Here is a 19,031-nt window from a genome sequence, read left to right as displayed (position 1 = left end):
TATCCTGGCACTAAGTTCTGTTGATGAAAATGGGGTTCAGAACATTTGTAAATCTTCATTAGTTATGAAACTATGTTGAAAATATGGCCCCAGGAATCTTACAAAGGTTCCTCTGAAAATTCTGTAATGGAAATAGTTTTATGTTTCAGATTAAAAGAAGGGAATAGCTTTGTTTCTCCTCAAATAGTCTTTACTGTGATATTCATCCCTAGAGTACAGAAAATAATAGAATTTATGTTTTTAAATAAAATGAGCATGAAACATTTTGGTGGAAAATGCAATAGGGGGAAGAAGCCCCACCAAATCTCTTTCAACCCAAGAACTCCCACTAAAAGCATCTGGTTTTACTGACTGCCCATCAGAAGAGGATTCTTTTAGTTTTATATAATCCATAGGTCAAATTCATGCATGAAAAATGTAACAACTTTGAAAAAAAAAAGAAAAAAAGGGAAAACGTGTTTACAAAACCAGTCTTGGTTAACTCAAAATGACTTAAAAATTAGAAAAATAAACATCCTACTCTATCTCTTCAAATCTGCTCTCTTTATTATTCTGAGTATATCTGAAAGTATACAATAGATGGCAAAAGCTACCTGATATGTTTACTTCATCATTACAAGACAACAGTAAATGGAGAACAGAGTTTGAGGATTCACCTTTGTGAGAAACAATCCAAATCAGTCTCTGAGAGCTTCTTTCCTAACCTGAAATGGGAACAAACAACTCATTCAATATGTTCACTATCACTGGCCTTAATTCCTGCTGTAAATGTGACACCTGAGATCCTCGGAGCATCTTCAAGTGACACCTGAGGATTTCCTGGGAAGACAGAAAATCCACAGAAACAGTCAGTTACACATTTCCTTATTCAGGAACTGACATCTCCTCTGCACTTCACCCTTTCTGCCCTGTGCAGACACAACATGGGAATGTTTCCCTGGATGGTGCAGCACAACCCAGGGATGAGCAGTTACCTCGGAGTGTATTCCAGCCACCGCAGATGAAACACATTTTTCCTGTGTGTGTCTTTCCTTATGACACCAGTGTCTGCTCCAAGTCTGCCTTCCCAAGGAGTCAGCACAGACCAGTGCACACATCTGCAGGCATTTCCCAAGGAGCTGCCTTGACATGAACACTCCGGTCACCTCTCTGTGAGGCCAAGGAATGCCACCTCTCTCCCTCTTTAGCCTTAATTTCAGTGGTTCAGGATTTGCCCTAGATAAACTTAACAGGGCACAATGGATAAAGATATTCAAGGATAGATTTGCGTTTCAGTAATACTGGTGCAAATCCAGAATTATACTGGATTTGTATTTATCTGAGACAAGGATGTAATGTACACAGGGGTTTTTTTATACAATGCTAATGGGGTTTTTTTGTGTATAAATGAGTACATTTTCGTTTTCCTCAAACACATTGCTCTTGTAGAAATGACTGAAGGACAAAACGAAAGAACCAACCACTACCTGGAACTGCCAACCTTTTCCTGACGATCACTTTATATAGGAATTCTGTTTTACAGCACACAGCTTCAAGCTCAGCTAGTTACCAAACTTCCATTACTCCTTTCATATTTTGCTTTCACAGAAGATACTGCCTCAAGGTCTAATTTATAAATGAGAAAGACTATGCCGTAATTCTCAGCAATAAACAGCAAAAACGTCTTTGTGAACCACTGCAAAATACTAAATATTCTTTCCTTTAGACTGTAAGTTTCCTTCCATTGATATTCACAGGAAATTACAGTCTTCTGTGAGGGTTATTGGCCTCTGACTTATTTCTCTGTCATACAGTTTGTGCCAGCAGTTAACTATAGTATCACTTAAGTGTCTGACTTGCACAAATAGCCATGGTGGTATCTAACAACTATTATAAGTGCCAGTAAGTTGGGGCTGGAAAATAATAAGTGCAGTTTTATTCACTGCACTTGATAGGAAGCCCCACAGAAATCAGCGCAAGTTGGAATAAAGGAAAATAAAGAAAAAGTTGCGTTAAGTTTTAAAGAAAAATACTCCTCAAGATCATATGGTTTAGTAAATTATTGTTGCTAAAAAAGGCTGGTTTTAGACAACTCATCATTACAAAAGCAGTGCTATTTGTGTAACAGAGATTCCCCAGCACTGAAAGTGTTGTGACTCATAAGATTCCTTCCTCTGTCCTCCTCCTTCAAGCAGCTAAATGTTCCAGCCTCAGGCATTCTTGTTAGGAAAACTTTGAAGGGCTGGGGAGAGTGGAGGTGAAGATACCACTGAAATGAAAAGAAGAAAAAAAAAACCAACCCAAACCAAAAACCCAACCAAGAAATGAAATCATGAAACACACAAAGGAAGTAGTAGCAGGAGCAAAGAAAGGAGTTGGGAATAAAGGGGGATTCTTGTGGGGTGGGAAGAGGAGGAAAGGACTATCATCAAGAACCTCCATAGCAATGTGAAGAAAGACATTTTGCTGCTTTTATCCCAAGCAATTACTCCGGAACTTATCTCCTGTTAAACCGTATGTGACACAAAGAAAGCCACCCACGCTATTAAAAAGGAGAAGGAAACATCTATTTGGTGAACAAAACTTCCCAGTCCTTCCAAGACAAGGCAAAAGCTTTTATTTAATGTTGTGGCTTGTTGAACACAGCTGACGTGTTGCCGAGCTTACAGTAAACAGCTTTTGGGGTTTTTCAAATGCCTCAGCTTTGCTTCAGCGTGTTTAATCACCTGCAAAAGCTGTTTATTGCCTTGTATACTTCCCCCATCATGACCATTATCCTTTAAGTATGAGGCTTTATGGTGAGTCTAAGCAGGCCCGGGTACAAGGCTGTGTGCAAGCACAGATGAAATAAATCCATATGAGGACTATAGACCATGAAAGTAGAAAGATAAGCCATAATAATGCAGGGCAATGATTTCACAGGCACTCCACCGATCCTTTAAAACTCACCCTTGTTTGCTGAGAGCCACGCTGGCAATCTCTGTGAACTGGAAAAGGAAGATGTATGCATTCAAAGAAAAATATCAGGGATCGGGAGAGACAAAGCCAGAAAGGCTCATAAAGGACATTTGTGTGTATTTTGCCTTCTGAAGGCTTCAGCTGAGGTGCTTTAAAACAGCTGCAAACATAACAAAAAGTGCACAACACCGAGAAAGTATTTAAATGAGATATTGTGGTATAGAGCACTTCCTTTAGCAATAGAGAAGGACTACCTGCACTTGGAAAGAACCTTTTCTAAAAGGATAGCAAGACCAGGAGCAAGTAATCATGCCTTTTTAGAATAAAAGAGTAGCTTTTCTTCCTGCAACAGGCAGAGATAGAAAGATGGTGGAATTCAATGCAAATATCTTTAAAGTTATTTTGCAGGTATTTTTCCTTTGGTCAAGTACATCATAATATCAAGGCAGGCAGCTTCTGGGTTGCTGCTGAGTTTGAGAACAGAGGCACAGAAAGGTGTCCAGTAAAACATCAAACAAAGCAATGGTACTGACACATCTCCCTACTGCATAAAAAGTCCAGTCTTGCTGCTCTTCTTGTCTTCTGTGTCGCCCTTTGTTAGAGAGAAGATGGGGAAGAAAAGCTTACTAAAAAAACGGAAAAATAAAGCTGACATAAATTGTATACTGAATGCAAAGGCACGGGGCCAAACACATTTCTTTGTCTTTGATGTCCTGAAATATTTCTGCACATAAGGCGTTTTATAGCTATTGACAAGGTGGTTGCCAATTCCTACTCAGTACAAATTATGAATTTACTACTCCCTGAGTGGTTTTTTAAAAAAAATTATTTTCCTTTCAGTTAGAACTTTGGCCGTTGTGTGGCTTTTCCATGCCAGGAAAATTCTAGCACCTACCTTATTTTTCAACCAGGCTAATTCATTAAATTATGGTATTTGACTCGGTAATAATTTTTTAACTTCCAGTGATTTCTCAAGCCCACATTTGGTGAGTTCTACTGTAGAAACATAGATTTAATAATTAAAAGATATAGCTTCACTATGTTATGCTTTTTTTTTTTATGCATTAAGCTATTTCCTGTTTCAACTGTTTGGTAAAAATCAGGGTTTTTTACTCCCTAGCAGTATTTATACTACTTAACATATCTACTAATTTCTCAGCTAGAACAAAGATTGTTTGCTAACCTCTTCAAATAGTTTCCTTTGATTGCCAAAAGCCACTTCATTGAATGCAACAAGATTCTATGTTAAAGTACAATAAGCAAAATATGGTTAATAAAAGATTAGGCCAGTGAGGTGTGTTGCATCCTCAACTTCAAAAGGTTGTGAAGAAACTCAAAGCCATACAAAAGAGCCTCCAAAAGTTCTGAATTAAAACTTGCTTGCAAACAGCAACAGGCCAGAAAAAAATTCCCCATGTACAGTCAGAGCAGAAATTGAGAAAGGAAAACCTTGTTAGTTAAAGTAAAAATATCACCACAGATTCTTTGCAGAAAAATGATGAAATATTCTGTAGGTAGGTAGGGCTCCTTGAGAAAACACAATTTGGGCAACCATGGCATAAAAGGTCTAATCATTTTAATGTGTTACTTACTTTTAGGGATGCAGCATAAATATCAGTGTCTGATTCTGGTTCTTCACCTAAATGGAGGGACTTGGACTTTAAAATCAAATCCTGCAAGAGTCAAAGCCATAAGGCTTGTAATACATGTTTATGTTGTGAAAGCTGCAAAACTAATTAAGCTTGATTTTTTAGAGAAAAAATTATATTAAGTATATTTAATGCAATTTCACTGTGCTTCTAAGATGATCGGTTGAATTAGTAAGATAAAAATTATGACTTTTGAAGCAAATAATGTTGCAGATGCTAAATAACTGGTTTAATTGTGAAGTCAGCAAGGGTTTCCATAAATTCCAATCTATTATGAAAAAATGTATTTCCAGTATCTGCTTTACCCTTTCACCTCATTAAATTCACTGAAAGTTTGTCCAGCTGCCTTTCATTTACAATGCATTTACTCTGAGGTGTCAAAGACAGTCTGAATTGCTTTATATTCAAGAAATAAGACGGAAATTAATTTCATTAAACTGCAGGCATCTAAAAGCTGAGTTTTCCTTACCAAGAAAAGCAGGCATTTCCTCAGGCTGTTCACAGATGCCTGTGTTAAAGCAGAGTTAAGCAGTTAATGTTTCTGGAGAGAAGTCAGGATTAAAGACAGAGTCCAGGCCGTGCTGGCTGACAGAGCTTTCTGGAGGTTTCCAGTCCAGCCTCCTGCTCCAAGCAGTCAGTCCTACCTAAAGAAATCCAGGGCTTCAGCCAGCCCAGTCTCTCATGGATTTGGGGCTAAAAAGGAAAAAGAGGGTGTACCTTGCACATGGTCCACGTTCAGACAAGTCTCACTGAGCTCATTTTAACAAAAGGGAGTTCTTACCTTTTCCCCCTGCCTTTTGCAGGCACTTGTGAGAGTGCCCCACAGATGCACACACAGCTGAGATGTTAAACTTTCAGTTGTGGTTAATGAAATAATTAATTAATTCATTAATGTGGTTAATAAAAGCAGACACAAGACCTTTGCCTAGTCAATGACTCATCTGTGTCCTGAAGCCACCAAAAAGCAGAGCCAGTGCAATTCCATTTTATCCAACTAACTGGGATTGCAATGTGCCCACGAGACTCAATCTATATGTTACAACCAAGTGCCAGCTTTCTGTCAAAACTGATCTACTGGACATGGACAAGTTTCTCCTGCACTTTTAAATCCACGAGCAGAAAATGCTGAAAAGTTAACCAATGAGTGCTCAGCTAATTTATACTCGTTGGCTACACAGAACCTCCTCTCCTTTCCTCCAAGCAATACTGGTAGTGTCATATTTGTTACTGTATCTTGCCAGCGAAATGAATTAAATTTATGACTTAACCAAGCATGAAATTATGTTTTCAATAATAATTCAATAAAAGCTGCATAAGCTGGGAACAATTACATATCTCATTGAAGAATCCTGTATCACCAAAGATGTCCATTTCAGTCATTAAATAAAGTGTGATTGCCCATCTATAGTGCACCAAGACAGAAAGCTGATAGCCCAGTTAGCTTCAATGAGCCAACAGAGGATGCAGGTCGTAAAGCTTATTGATTGGGCTCAAAATACCATAAAAAGCCAATGAAATGTAACTTTCATTTTGCAAAAAATTGCAAAATATATCTCTTTAATGCTTTGTGGCCTCTTGCTACCATGGCAGATCTTGAGATGAGAACTATCCTTCTCATTCTGGAATTGCTGCTCCAGTTTCCTTCTTGTTTGCAGCCAGTTTCTGTCTGCTCTAATTGGGTGCTGGCTCTCGTGCTCTTTACAGTAGTATCATTCTTTTTCACAGCATTTGATGTGCAGAGCTCCTTTCTCTCTCTGTCTTCTCCTGCTATTAAAAAAATGATTGCAGTCAGACTAACAGTAATGTTTATAAAGTTTGTTGTAATAATTTGACGTACTCCATATTTCACCTAGCACAGCTGGTTTATTCTCCCATTACACACACCAGATGCTGTAATATTGTTCCTAATTTCTGTGTGGAGTGTTCAGTTAAAGGCTGCTGCTCATTTCAGCAGCACAGCTCCCTCTCTCCAGCCATCACCTCCATGCTGCTCACAGGGAAAGCACAGTCCCCGACCTCCTAAAGATAACAGATGGTATCTGGCAGAGGCAGGAAGAAAACTCTAAGTGCTGGCTTTTTGCTCCTCCCAGTAATTCTTCTTTTTAGGAATCTCTTCAGTACACAGTTCACATCCCTTTCCTCATGATTAGTTATGCAGGGCACAACTGGGCACTAAAATGGTACAACATTACCAGACAAAGGATTTCAGCTGTGTGGTTTTACAGCTCAAGGGCTTTCAGGAAAAGACAAGTCTAAGTGGAGGAGAGGATATGAGCAAATTCCATTGGCCAAAATAATACATAATCCTTTAAATGAGATAATCAGATAGCCCAGAACTAGCTGAGAAAAGACACTGGATTGAGAATACCTAATCATTAGCAGCGTGAGAGATTTGGGAATGAAATAGGTTTTTACCAAAAGAATGATGGACATGCAAGAGAAATACTTCCTGACTTATGATCATTTCTGGGTTCTTATCCAGTGCCTTGTGGAAGTTTTCATTAGCACAGCCTTCAATGAACAAACATTTTGGAGTTTGTGGTGAAGAAGTATATTCAGAGCTGTGCTTCTGATTTTATATTTTTTGCTTCTTTTGTAGGGGATGAGGGGCAATCATCAGTGGTCCAGGCAGCCACACAGACAACATGACAGTCATTGGGAATGAAGGATTGGTCCTTTCATGAGGATATTACGCCTTCACTCGCAGAGGTGAGCATTCATCACGAAAATGGTTTCAGATTTCCTCCTGCTAAATAGCTTCTCCTCTTTCCTTGCAGTGTTTTGGGAGAGGAGGAACAGGAGGTCATAAAGCAGCTGGACACATATAAGCATCTTGGTGATATTTGCAGTGATATTCTAAGGGGAACTGAGCAAACCTTCATCTTCAAACAGCATTTAAAGAACATGACATTTGGAAAAATACCAGTCCATTCAAATATCCTGCTGTTTGGGCAGAGGTTTCCCCCAAACCATTGACACAAGTGCAGATGCCCACCATGGCTGGCTGAGCTCCAGGCCAGCTGTGCAGTGCCAACTCAGATATCCTGTTCTCACAATTTAACTCTGCTTGTTCTCTGAGCTTTGGTACTTTTGAGCAGATTCTCTCCTGCCCCTCTGGCCTGTGAGCCTTAACACAGAGCTGGGAGAGGATTTGAGCTGTGCCCTTGCTCAGTCCTTACAGGTGTCCTGGCACTGCAGTTTGCAGTGGTTCTCAGGAGGCTTTGTGATGCTTTACCTCCCTGACTGACATTTATCCCAATTCTAAGGAAACAACACACCATGTGCTTCCTGCAAATGCTGCAGGATCTTCCAAAGGAAGTTTTTCCAGAAGGAAAACTCCTTGGGTGAGACACTCCTTGGGTACATTGTTAAGATTTTTATCCAGGCAATGTTATATTCTCATTAGTTTATTAACTTGATTTTGCTTATGATGACGAGTCCTCAGTGCTATATTCCCTGAAAAATATTGAAAATGATGCATTTCTGCTGGAGAAAACAGCAGCCAAACTCTGATGTGATGATGTCAACAGAGGAAATCTGTAGGATATGCAATTCCTTTCCTTAATGTGCATCTACCTGTGAAATTCCCTGCTTGTCATTTAAATCCTTGCCTTTGACAGCTCCTGCCTTTATAGACCCACACTGCTTTTAGTAAGTGCCTCTGACAGAAGATGCTGCATTATAATAGTAACAAACTGCTTTGGGAACAATTTCCTACTTGCCCCACACTAACTCCAGTATCTCCTGGCCAGTTTCATTCTAGTTTTGACACAGAAGAAATCATTGTCAAAAAGTATTTTGTGAAAATTGGGTAGAAGAAAAGACCAAACCAACCTTGTACTGAGGACCAGGCAGGTAAAACTCAGGTATCACAGACTGCTGTTTTAGCAGCAGTCAACTGGGCAGTCAGCAGGTGCATTTGCTGACACAAAGAACTTGGAAATAGCCACAGCATTTTCTGCCTTTGTCTTTTAATGGAGGGGATCTGTGCGGTAGTGAAGTGATAATGGGAGACAGAGGCTGTAAAGAAGCTAAAATGAGATTCTGTAGAAAACCAGGCTGCATTATTTCTTCTGTCTATGGAACACTTTGTGTTAACAGAAGACTGTCACAAAGAGGCCTCTCAAAAAAAAAAATCAAACAAGATACAGAAATCATTTAGGACCATTATGTGGCTACTTCAAGGACTTGGGACATTTGGGTTGTAAGGAATGGGTCAGTAGATGGCACAAAACTTTGCATGATAATAGAGGACTATTCCACATAAAGCTGTCATGCATCCCTGTGCTTCCAAAGAATATTCTGCTGTAAATATATCTATAAAAGGAGCGTGGTGTAAGCACTATAAAAAGCCTGGATGCAACATCCATCTGGTCACGGGCAGAACAGTGGCTCACTCACATTGGGAAGATTTCAAATAGACAAGATAAAGTGCCAAAGTTTCAAGCCTAAAGTTGAGATTTAGAGGCATGGATTTCCTGCTGGTGGCTTATGAATCTGAGCATCTCTCCAACATCACTGCTTCTGCCCGTGCCAAATCCATCTTTGTAGTGAGGTTCTGAGCACGGAGCATTCACTGTGTCCCCGGGCAACATCAAGCCAGGAGACCTGTTAACAGTGTTTCTGTGCTTCTAACTGTACATAGCCCCATATGTGTCAAACAGGGATTTACATCCCAATCCATCTTCAGGCTATGGAAACCACGGCAGCCTGGCCCTTTTAGTAACACACTGAAAGAAAAGATCACAAATGTGTATTTGCATCAAAAGCCTATTCACTCAAAAGCAGCTATCAAAGTCCATCACATAAATAATTTGCTTTACAAAACCAAACACACAAATACATTTATTTGCAAGGGCTGTGATGACATCAAAAGTACATTTGTATGATTCAAAATAATTCGCATTTTAACCTTTTTTTTCTTCTTTTTTTTCCCCCCAAAGGCTTCTTTGCTCAGCACATTTGAACACTATTTTGGGTAGAGGTCTTAAATAGCCCTACACAAAATAGGAGTAGATGAAATAACTTAGTTAAGGATAAATACTTAATTAAGGCAAAAAGGTATCTTCATAGGAGCTTTCAAGTGCCACCTCAGCACAGCTGTGCTGCCACTGGCATAGCCCTGGAAGGTGCTGTGATTTAAAGTCATGTCTGTGATGAATTCCTTTGCACTCTTTGTGTGGCAGGGAAGGAGCACTGCAGAATGTGAGTGTATGGATTTAATGCTATCAGCAGCAAATGATGATGTTGATATGCTGCCTCCAGCTGCTGGCTGGGGTACAGAAGAAAGGATACAGGAGTAAAGGGCAAACCCACTCCTTTTTACCTTTTAAACATTCCTTTACAAACACCCATGGAAAGCAAAGAGACACAATTTGTACTTATTAGCACTTGCCCACTCTTCTCCTTCCCCTTCCTCCTCCTCCATTTGCCTGGAGAGTCTTTTTTGAGTCCTGATCTTTAGGCAACAGCTATAATGTGTATCCCAAATATATGTGTGGCAACAGGCCATATTACTGTGTTCTGTGCAACATCCTCTTCTGCTGAACAGCTTCCCTGGGACAGGTGGCACTGAATTGTTAATAAGAGGGCAGTATGCACTCTTCTTCTATGCAAGTTTACAGGAGAAAATGTTTATTTTAATCATCTTCTTCACATTTTATATTTAAAATAACCTCCCCAGTGATTTCTGGTAGGGAAGTTTAACTTTATTCTCTCTTTTCAGCTTAAAGACTAAAATTTCCATTATCAGGCCTAACTTGATAATTTGGGTCTGTTTGTTGCTCAGGGACAGAAGCAATAACTTGATAAAAAGGCTGGAGGTAAAACTGCTCAGTTATAATGGATTCAGTTCAAAGTTACATAACACAAACAAGAGTTACTGATTCAAACACTTACCTAAGTGACACAAGGATACCACACATCTAACAGGACTACCATGAGCTCTCATTCCCTGTGGCTTTCTGAACAGGAACAACACATCCCAAATAAAACAGGGTACATGCCAAAGGATAATTTTATCTTCCCGATTTTCTCGCCAGGTCTATAACACCCTGTGGCATACAATGTCCCTTACATTAAGAACAGTTTCTTACCCCCAGTTTATGCACATTTTCCTTCTCTGCTCCAGAATCATCTGCTGATGGTTTCCCTCAGCCTGTTGGATGACACTCAGCTTAACTGCCCCCACTGCTCTACCATCCAGATCCCAGTTAGATGAGGAGCTGCTGATCCACAGATTTGTTTTTGATTATTAGATACAGTTCATTGACGACTGTTTTTCAGTTTTTTCCCTTAAGCTCCTTTCTAGAATCTAATCCTAAAATACGTAGTTTAATTCTTCTATCTATAAGCAAACTGTGCCTGCTTCAATTTTCAACCATTGGGGATTAACAGTACTGAGAGCAGAAACAATGAACTCGCACTTCTCTCTAACACCAAGTTCTACTCAGAATTCTGAACAGCACATTTGAGTGCCAGGGCAATTTGTATCTCACCTTGGCAGCAGTTCCATTTATGTCACAGCAGAATTGACAAGTGCCTATTATACAGTACCAGCTCCAGCTGCCAGGCAGGCAGAAACCCCCACCAAATATCTGGTGATTGCTTGATTTAGCCAGTATGGATGAAAGGGAGAGTTACTAAAAAAAAAAAAAAAAGAAAACCTTTTCCCCAGCTTCCTTAATTTGTCAAGAACTGAGTCCCTGACAGCTCACCCTTCAGAGCTGCCAACAGCAATCCCTGTGCCTGCTGCCTGTAGAACTGTTGGGAAAGCTGGATCAGCACCTTGCTGCCACAAACAGACCTTCAGCCCAAGTGATCTCCTGCCTACATGGGCAGCAGACACCCAACACACATTATAAAGTCTCTCTCCACACACACAAGTGCCCTAATCCACACTGTTACAGAATTCCAGAGCAATTTCAAACACAGGTGATGGCAGCCACTACAGCTATAGAGCTATTTAAAGTTCTGGATGTCACCTTCCTAAAGGACTGAGGACTGAACAGAACTGAACCAACATTTGCTTTCTGAAAAGGAAAAGAAGTCTCCAATATATGTAAGTTGCAGCCTTTTGCCACTGAACTGCAAACCCAGACTTGTAAAATGGTGGGGCCAGGATTTACCAGTAGGAGAGGGATGTGGATCCTCATTATTTCTGGTTGGTATGGCAAGTGTTTTGCCACCTGATGAACTGGTGGCAGCTGAACAACCACCTTATGTGTGCCTGCACCTTCCTCAGATATCTTGATTTTGATTATATGATCCAGCTTCTGTGTACAAAATTACATGGAACATCCCCATTTATTACAGAGGGCTCTCAGTTAACAACATTTCTTTGATACTGTGCCAAAAATACCCACTTTCAATAAAATATTACTGTATCTTACTAAGTTTCAATATGTTATACATTTAATAATGTTTGTAACAACAACAACAGAAAAGCTAAGAATGAATCATCCTTCTGAGACCAGGGAATGTGTTTTAACAGTGCGAAAATCCAAAATTGTATTTAATTTAAAGCACGTGGTGTGAGGAGACCTTTGCTATAACAGCAGGATCAGTGTGAGGGGAAGAAATCTTCAGTCTTTTCATATCAGTGAGTACAGCCCCAAGTACAGAATCACGTGGAAACACAAGTAGCCTTCTACTTCTGCAAGGCTTGAAATAAATACCTAGGTTTATAAATAGACCCAAGTGCAGGATGAAATAAATCCAAATAAAAGCAATGCACAATGTCTATTAGAAGATAAAAATAGGGCATTAAGAACAATATTAACTCAGCTGTTTAGTAGTTGGAGGCCAGCTGCTGCTCCAGTCTTTTTTGGTTTTTTTGAAGTCTCATCATTAGGAACTGAAAACTGGAAAGCAACTTATTGAAATAAACATGAGGAGGGACAAAGAATGGACAAGACCTTTGGCTGGTATCAGTTATCACAGCTTCAGTAATCCCTCAGAGTCTTTACCCTTCTTTCTAATGGACTGACTGCCCAGTGTCCGTAACAGCAGAGCCCTTGGTGGTTCAGGTGACATGCACTGAATGCAATTCCAGGGGCAGCAAACCCACCTTTGCAAGGACACCATGGGCTGCTCTGAATTACTATAAAACTGCAGCTGAGAGATGGTCTAACATATAATTTGAAAGGTACTGCTGCCAAATTGAGAGCTCCAAACCAGTGAGCCTGTGGAGTCAGCCCCCCTGAATCACTTCTGGCCAAGCCCAGGATCTCCCAAGAAGCTTCCCATGACAGACAAGTGAGCTTGTTTTATGACACTAGACATGGCTAAATGTCAAGCAGAGTAGTTACACTGGAGCAAAAAACTCTTTATGCTATGAAGAAGCTGCAGAAGTACATTCTTGCACCCATTCAGGGCTCCTTCGTGATTTCAGTGTTGCTCTGTTATCAAAGACAACCAGGAATTAAGAGCACATTGAGATGCACATCTGAGTCCTCACGTGTTCCAAACTGATTCAGTCTCAAGGGCAACTGAAGTGATAAGGAAAAAGAAGTCCCAACAGAGAGTAAATCTAGACCCTGAACATATATTTTTCCCTATATCTGGTCTACTAACAGCAAAGTTTGCAAGTCCTACTGAAATAGTCCTTAACATTGTTTTCCTGTTCTGAAGTCAATGATGAGGGTGAATAAACAAGTTATCTTACCTGCTGCTTTCTTTTCATGTTCACTTACTAACACATCTGAGAACATGAAATACTGTAGAAGCATTAGAAACAATTACTTAAGCAGCAATGCATTTCATTTTTTATTTATTTAAGTTTTTGATGTTTGCATCAGACTTTTGACTTTCTAAAGCCACTCTAAATCAAAAATCATATTATTAAGCCCTCTAAAAATTTATCACAAGTCAGTTTACAGATGACATTGATGTCTTATTGCTATCCATTCCTCCTGGACCATTTCTAACAATTCATTTTTTATATTCCTGCAGTGCTGAAATATGGTTCACACCAGTATCTGTCCTTTTAGTAATCACCAAAGCAAAGCTTGGCAGTTGTCATATATTGCACTCTTGAGAAAAATGCTAGTAATACTCTGAATTGATTGAACAGCATGGAATCAGAGCTAGCTGGCAGAGAAACCATTTAACTGATTTCAATTCATAAATCTCTTTTCCCCTATCCTGTTTTAGTTTAGAAGCTGCTAAATGTCGCCGTTATCTTGTGATGCACAGAACGAACCAATTATTTATAAAGATATTAATTTAAATAATACGTGATTGCATTCATTTATGTTCCATGTGAGCAGGCAGATGGATCTTGCTGAGTAGCTTCCATTTATGCACACTGAGCTCTAGAACGTCTGTAACAGTCCTTGGCCAGCAGACATCGATTTATTTATTTCCCCAGAGGTCAACATCAGGTACAATGTCCTTCCCTGTCTTAAAAATAAAGTGATTTTTAAACAGAGTTTTACCTGCTTTAGGCCACAATTTAAGTCCTTGAGTGTGACCTAAAATGATTAGTAAGACACAGTGTCCCTGATGTGACAAGGTTTAATTAATTGGCAGGGATGCACTCAGTGTCTAAAGCAAAAGCTGTTGCTTAACAGGTTTTTAGGAGAAAAAAAAAAATTATGGCCAGGAACTGTAGTGTAGTTTTAAACAATCATGGAAATAGGGCTTTGAAATTAAGTCCACGGAAAACCAGGAGATCAAAGGCAGATGGGCTACAGTAAGACAGGGGACAAATTTTGGGGGAGCAAAGGCAGAGCTCTCGCACTGGTGAACGGAGGAAGGAATTCCAGCAGAGGATTCGCTCAGTGGGAAGGGAGGGGGTTTGTTCATCCACCACAATCATCCATGACAGGCTGGAAATCCCTGGAGACTGAAACCCACAGTGCTTTCTGCCTAAATGTCACCAGACTACACTGGAAGTTATTCTGTTGTGCTGTTGCTGATTGCTTTGGTGCTCGTGTGAATCCAAAGCAAAAAGGCAGAGGAAGTCAAACGATGTCATTGTTTGTGACAGAGTGAAGGAGTGTGATTTGCAAATTAATAAGGGTTTGCATTGTTTATTAAAAAAGGGCTGTTTATCTGAAAGGGGCTGCATGCTAAATTCACTAAAATGGATAATCAAGAGACAAAGCTGGGCCTGAGAGAGAACTGAAACCTGGGGAGTTCCCTCAAAAGCAGCATTTCTTCTGGGGAATTTATCTGCATGTAAACTCATTAAGTATCTTGTGCTGAGATTCTGGATCTTGAAATCCAATTATCTCTATCAATGATGCTCAGCCTTCAGGACCTGAAGAGCCACTTTCTCAGGAAATGGAGAATCACACACACAAAATAACACAGCACAATTCAGAATAACATCTGATGGTGCTTGAATTGCAAATCGTGTGACCTGATACCGCCCTGCAGTTGTTGGACAGCATGTAAAGCAATATATTATTGCTCACTGAAACTTTACTGCTAAAAATTGGATCAAAGTGGTATCAATATTTGGCAAATTGCATTGCCATCCCTTTTGCTCCTGAATAGAATGGGGAAAATTTTCTTCTAAGCCTCAGACCAGAAGTAACTGTTAAGACACCTGATGTGTAACAGGCCACAGAGTGTGCTTTTCTCCCCTTGTAGGCTGAGGGGCAGGAAAACAGTGATGTTGTTCTTCATATTCTCCTGTCAGATCCTTCCTTTTCTTTAGGAAAAAGAAAAACATTACTATATTTCCAAGTGGTCTAAAAAATTGTAGGAAAGTCTCAATTTCGTTTACTAAAAGGCTTCCATTACTAACATCGAAATAGAATAAACTGTCCAAAGGAACAGGCTAGAAAGGTATGTGCTTAGGGTAGAAACTTTAGGTAGAAATTCTGCAATGGAATGGCTTGGAACAGTTTTGGCCTGCCAGGGTGGAAAGTGAGAATTAAACATGTAACTGGTTTACAGAACTTAAGCAATGCTCTTCACTGCCCAAAAACAAAGCCCAAGGGAAATGAGTGGTAGGGAATGAAAGAGGAATTATTAAGTCTGTGATCATATCACTCAGGTATTATTTGAATTTCTCCAGACTGGTCTTGGATTCTGTTCCTGTGGGTGAACCACTCCTGTTCCTTCTTAAGTTAATTTCAAAAGTGAAGAACACAAAGTAGAAATGTTGTTTTCAAAAGTAAGTAAATATTTTTCAAACTCAAATAAAGCTGATTTCTAATTTAATTAAAAAAAAAATCTGTTAAAAATTTGAAGTTACTCTTCCAAGAAAACTGCACTGAACATTTCCTTCCATCTAGTGCTCTCTTACAGCTTGACTCTCCTCCCAGCACCCTTTCCAAAAGAGGTTTATAATTCTGACTGTGTGCATCTAGCTGTCTCTCTTGTTCACTTTGCATGTAAGCTAGCTTATTATAACTCCGATTTGAAACCACATCAAATCCCTTTTTTATTTATTCACCATTTTTCTTAGGATCAGTTCCATAAAATCCTTTCATGTTCAGCATAATCACAGTTAAGTCTTGTCTAAGAAATTCCTTGGCTGCTGTAGCAAGTGGTTCAGAGCGCTGAAAACTGAAATGCTTCAGCCCATCTGAAACACACCTCTATTTTTAACATACAAAAAACATTCCCCAAGAAGTGAACACAAATATACTACCTGCCAAAGCAAACCCCCACTGAAGCCTTAACTATGAGCAAAGAATTTTTAGCAAGGCATCAAAATTGCAATCTTTTTCTCAAAGGAAAATTTTGATTCAAATGTTTTAGAAACCTCTCTGAAAAAAACCACAACCAGCACAAATCCTGTTCTCGTGACATGGTTGAAGGCCATCACTGCAGGATAATATTTGTGAGCATGGTAAGAACACTTCATTAATGATGTAGCATCTCCCAGCTTGTCAGTGCCTCTGAAATTTTATCAATAATCAGGCATTTGCTTCACTCTGAGCTGGTACAAAAACCCAGTTGAATTCTTAGGATTGGTAAGGACATTGAATATTCTGAACCTCCTGGGCTCGACTCACTGACAACTTCCACCTTCTTGAGTTTCTCATTTTGTCATTCTGTAACTTATAAATAATGGGAAATATTTAACCCTTTACACAAACAGCAATGTCAATAAAACTCCTCTTTTTTTTTTTTTTGTATCAAAATGAAAAACCTCAACACATTTCTGTTTAAAAAGCAAAATGTATATATTACCCTGGAATCTGGGCCACAGTTGGAAGCATTACTGTCCTTCAGTAATAACAACAGCACCTTTTCATCATTTCTGTGATGAAGCTTTACATCAATTCTGATGTATTTGCACATGTACCACCAGAACCTCCATGTGATGTACAGAGCAAATTCCTAAAATCTCTGCTGTTTCCAGCAGATATCTCATTTGTCATGACAACAAGCGAAGGAAGATAAATCATTTTCAAATAACCCTTTGTTAGAGTCTCTGCTTGCTCTGATATTGTAAGTTACAGAGCCTTTTCATCTGCATTGTTCTGTGCTACAGATTGAATAAGAGACAACTGCCTGCACGGAATAAGCAATAAAAACTTTAAAATACCCTTTTAAGCACCCCCACACAAGGGAAGCAAGGCAAAAGCATTAGAAACTAATGAGTGTTTCCAAGACTGCTGACAGGTTCGAGGTGTTTTATTTATAAAACAATTTCAGAATTGAAGTATCAACCCTTCAGTTGGATAAACAGAATTGATAATTTAGTTATTTGAGGAGTGTCCTTAAAACGCACTACATTGTTATTCTGCCTCAAAGCTGATAGATGAAAGTAAATGCTTTAGAAATATAAAATATAGGAAATGTTTTTCAAGTCTACTAACTTCCTTTATTTTGTGCACCAGAACATGAACACCTACCTTTCTTCCCCCTGTGTTCAGGCGGAGTGGAGTTAAGAAGGGATCGAAAATCATATGGCTGGTTTCAATATTGACAGGTGACTGTCTCTTCCCAACAGAGCAAAGATTCCAAGCTGAGTTCACCAAACCCCAAAAGGAGGGCACTGTAAAACAGAAGAAGAGTGCAAGTTTAAGGAAAGTTTGGAAAGACTGGAGCAACACATGCAGGGCAGATGGGCAGGTAATCAAACTGTCAGATTGTCTGCACACAGAGGTTTAACTGAAAACAGGCAAACTCATCTAGCACTTGAAATTCAGAACTTCATACACAAAAGCTAAAACATGTTGTTTCATATAGTTTTGTATTAAGAAAGAAGGCTGGGCTGTTTTTTTTTCCTCTTTTGAAGTAATCCCAGGTTCAATAACAAATAGCTCCTTTGCTATTACAGAATATTTACTGAGCAATAGGAATGTGACTCACTAGTCCTTATGCTAACTTTGCATATATTCAACGTGTCCTTGGACTGAAACTGTCCCATTCTACTCAGCTTTTTTAAAAGCCTTCATATTTGGGAAAAATCATTACAAATCACAGAAATGTTGTAACTGAAACTCACATATGGTGATCCCAGAGAACAGAACTGCTCTCCAGACACATTCTACCAAATTCTGTTCACCCAAACCTTTCTTTAGACAAAGTTTTGATCTAAAGAAAATCTTGCTGGAAAGGTAGTGAGGAAGAATAATTCTTTCCATGGATGTGCAATGGCTTGGAACATGGAGGGGCCCTGACTGTGGATAAACTGAGTTACTTTCTGCACCCCTAATTGGAAAAAAAAGTGGTGTAGATACATATTAATTCTTGTAACTGCAGGCTGAAGGTCACACTGCATCTAATCTGCAAGTTATAGACAAGATCAACCTGAACTTCTCTTTGGGTGCTGAAAAAATTTCTGACTAAATGAGTGAAGAGCAACTACAAGACACACAAAGGACACATCTAGATTGTGTCTGAACACTTTGCCCCTAAGGCACATGAGGCAACTCTGACTTTATCAGAACTGTTCTGTAATTTTGTGTAGCAGGTGAAAATTTCACAGGTGCAAATGTTGTTGCTGCTTTTTGGCTTTATTTCTTTTTTTCTTTTCACTTGTTAAAAGTTTCCATAGCCTTCAAGCCTCAAAGTATTCTTCTAATGCACCAGCTGGGTGTGGCAAAGCCTAAAAACCCAGACTGGGGGACTGCTGGGGCCCTGGGGTAGGAGCACAGGTGCTTCTCACGGTGGGTGGAGCTGCAAACAACCCATCAGTGGGCTATAAAAAGCTTTTTGGTTCCTGTAATCGGGGCTTTGCAGTGTGAATAAGTGCTCCCGCTTGCAGTTTTTGGGTACTCCGGGGGGAGCTACATGGAGTTGTGGCTGGATTTGGCCCTCACGTTTTTGTAGACTTTAACCATTGGGAGGATATTCCTTGGAGAGGAGAAAGGTGGAAAACGGGTGATCTGGGTGAGTGTTTTATAGATTTCAGTTCTTTTTGCCCTCTAAGTTGGAGTGGATGTAGGTGTAAAACTTTGGTTTGTGTAACTTTTCTACAAAACTAGATAAACTTTCTGGGGGATTCTTTGGCTGTTGCTTGCACAGCAGAAC

At 39.6% G+C, this 19,031-nt stretch overlaps 1 protein-coding gene across 1 annotated transcript in view; it reads right to left on the bottom strand.

The window, feature by feature from the left end:
* Positions 1 to 19,031, bottom strand: part of CA10 (carbonic anhydrase 10) — a 185,986-nt gene that overhangs the window by 94,231 nt on the left and 72,724 nt on the right. The window contains exon 4 of the mRNA XM_027749790.2: positions 17,408 to 17,550. Within this exon, the coding sequence (XP_027605591.1) occupies positions 17,408 to 17,550 (143 nt within the window). The remainder of the gene's footprint in view (positions 1 to 17,407; positions 17,551 to 19,031) is intronic.

This window comes from Pipra filicauda, unplaced genomic scaffold (genome assembly GCF_003945595.2).
Source record: "Pipra filicauda isolate LSUMZ 115617 unplaced genomic scaffold, ASM394559v2 scaffold80_size11013439_pilon, whole genome shotgun sequence".
NCBI lineage: Eukaryota > Metazoa > Chordata > Aves > Passeriformes > Pipridae > Pipra > Pipra filicauda.
The sequence above is the reverse complement of the archived record's forward strand: the minus strand, read 5'-3'. Positions and strand labels throughout refer to the sequence as shown.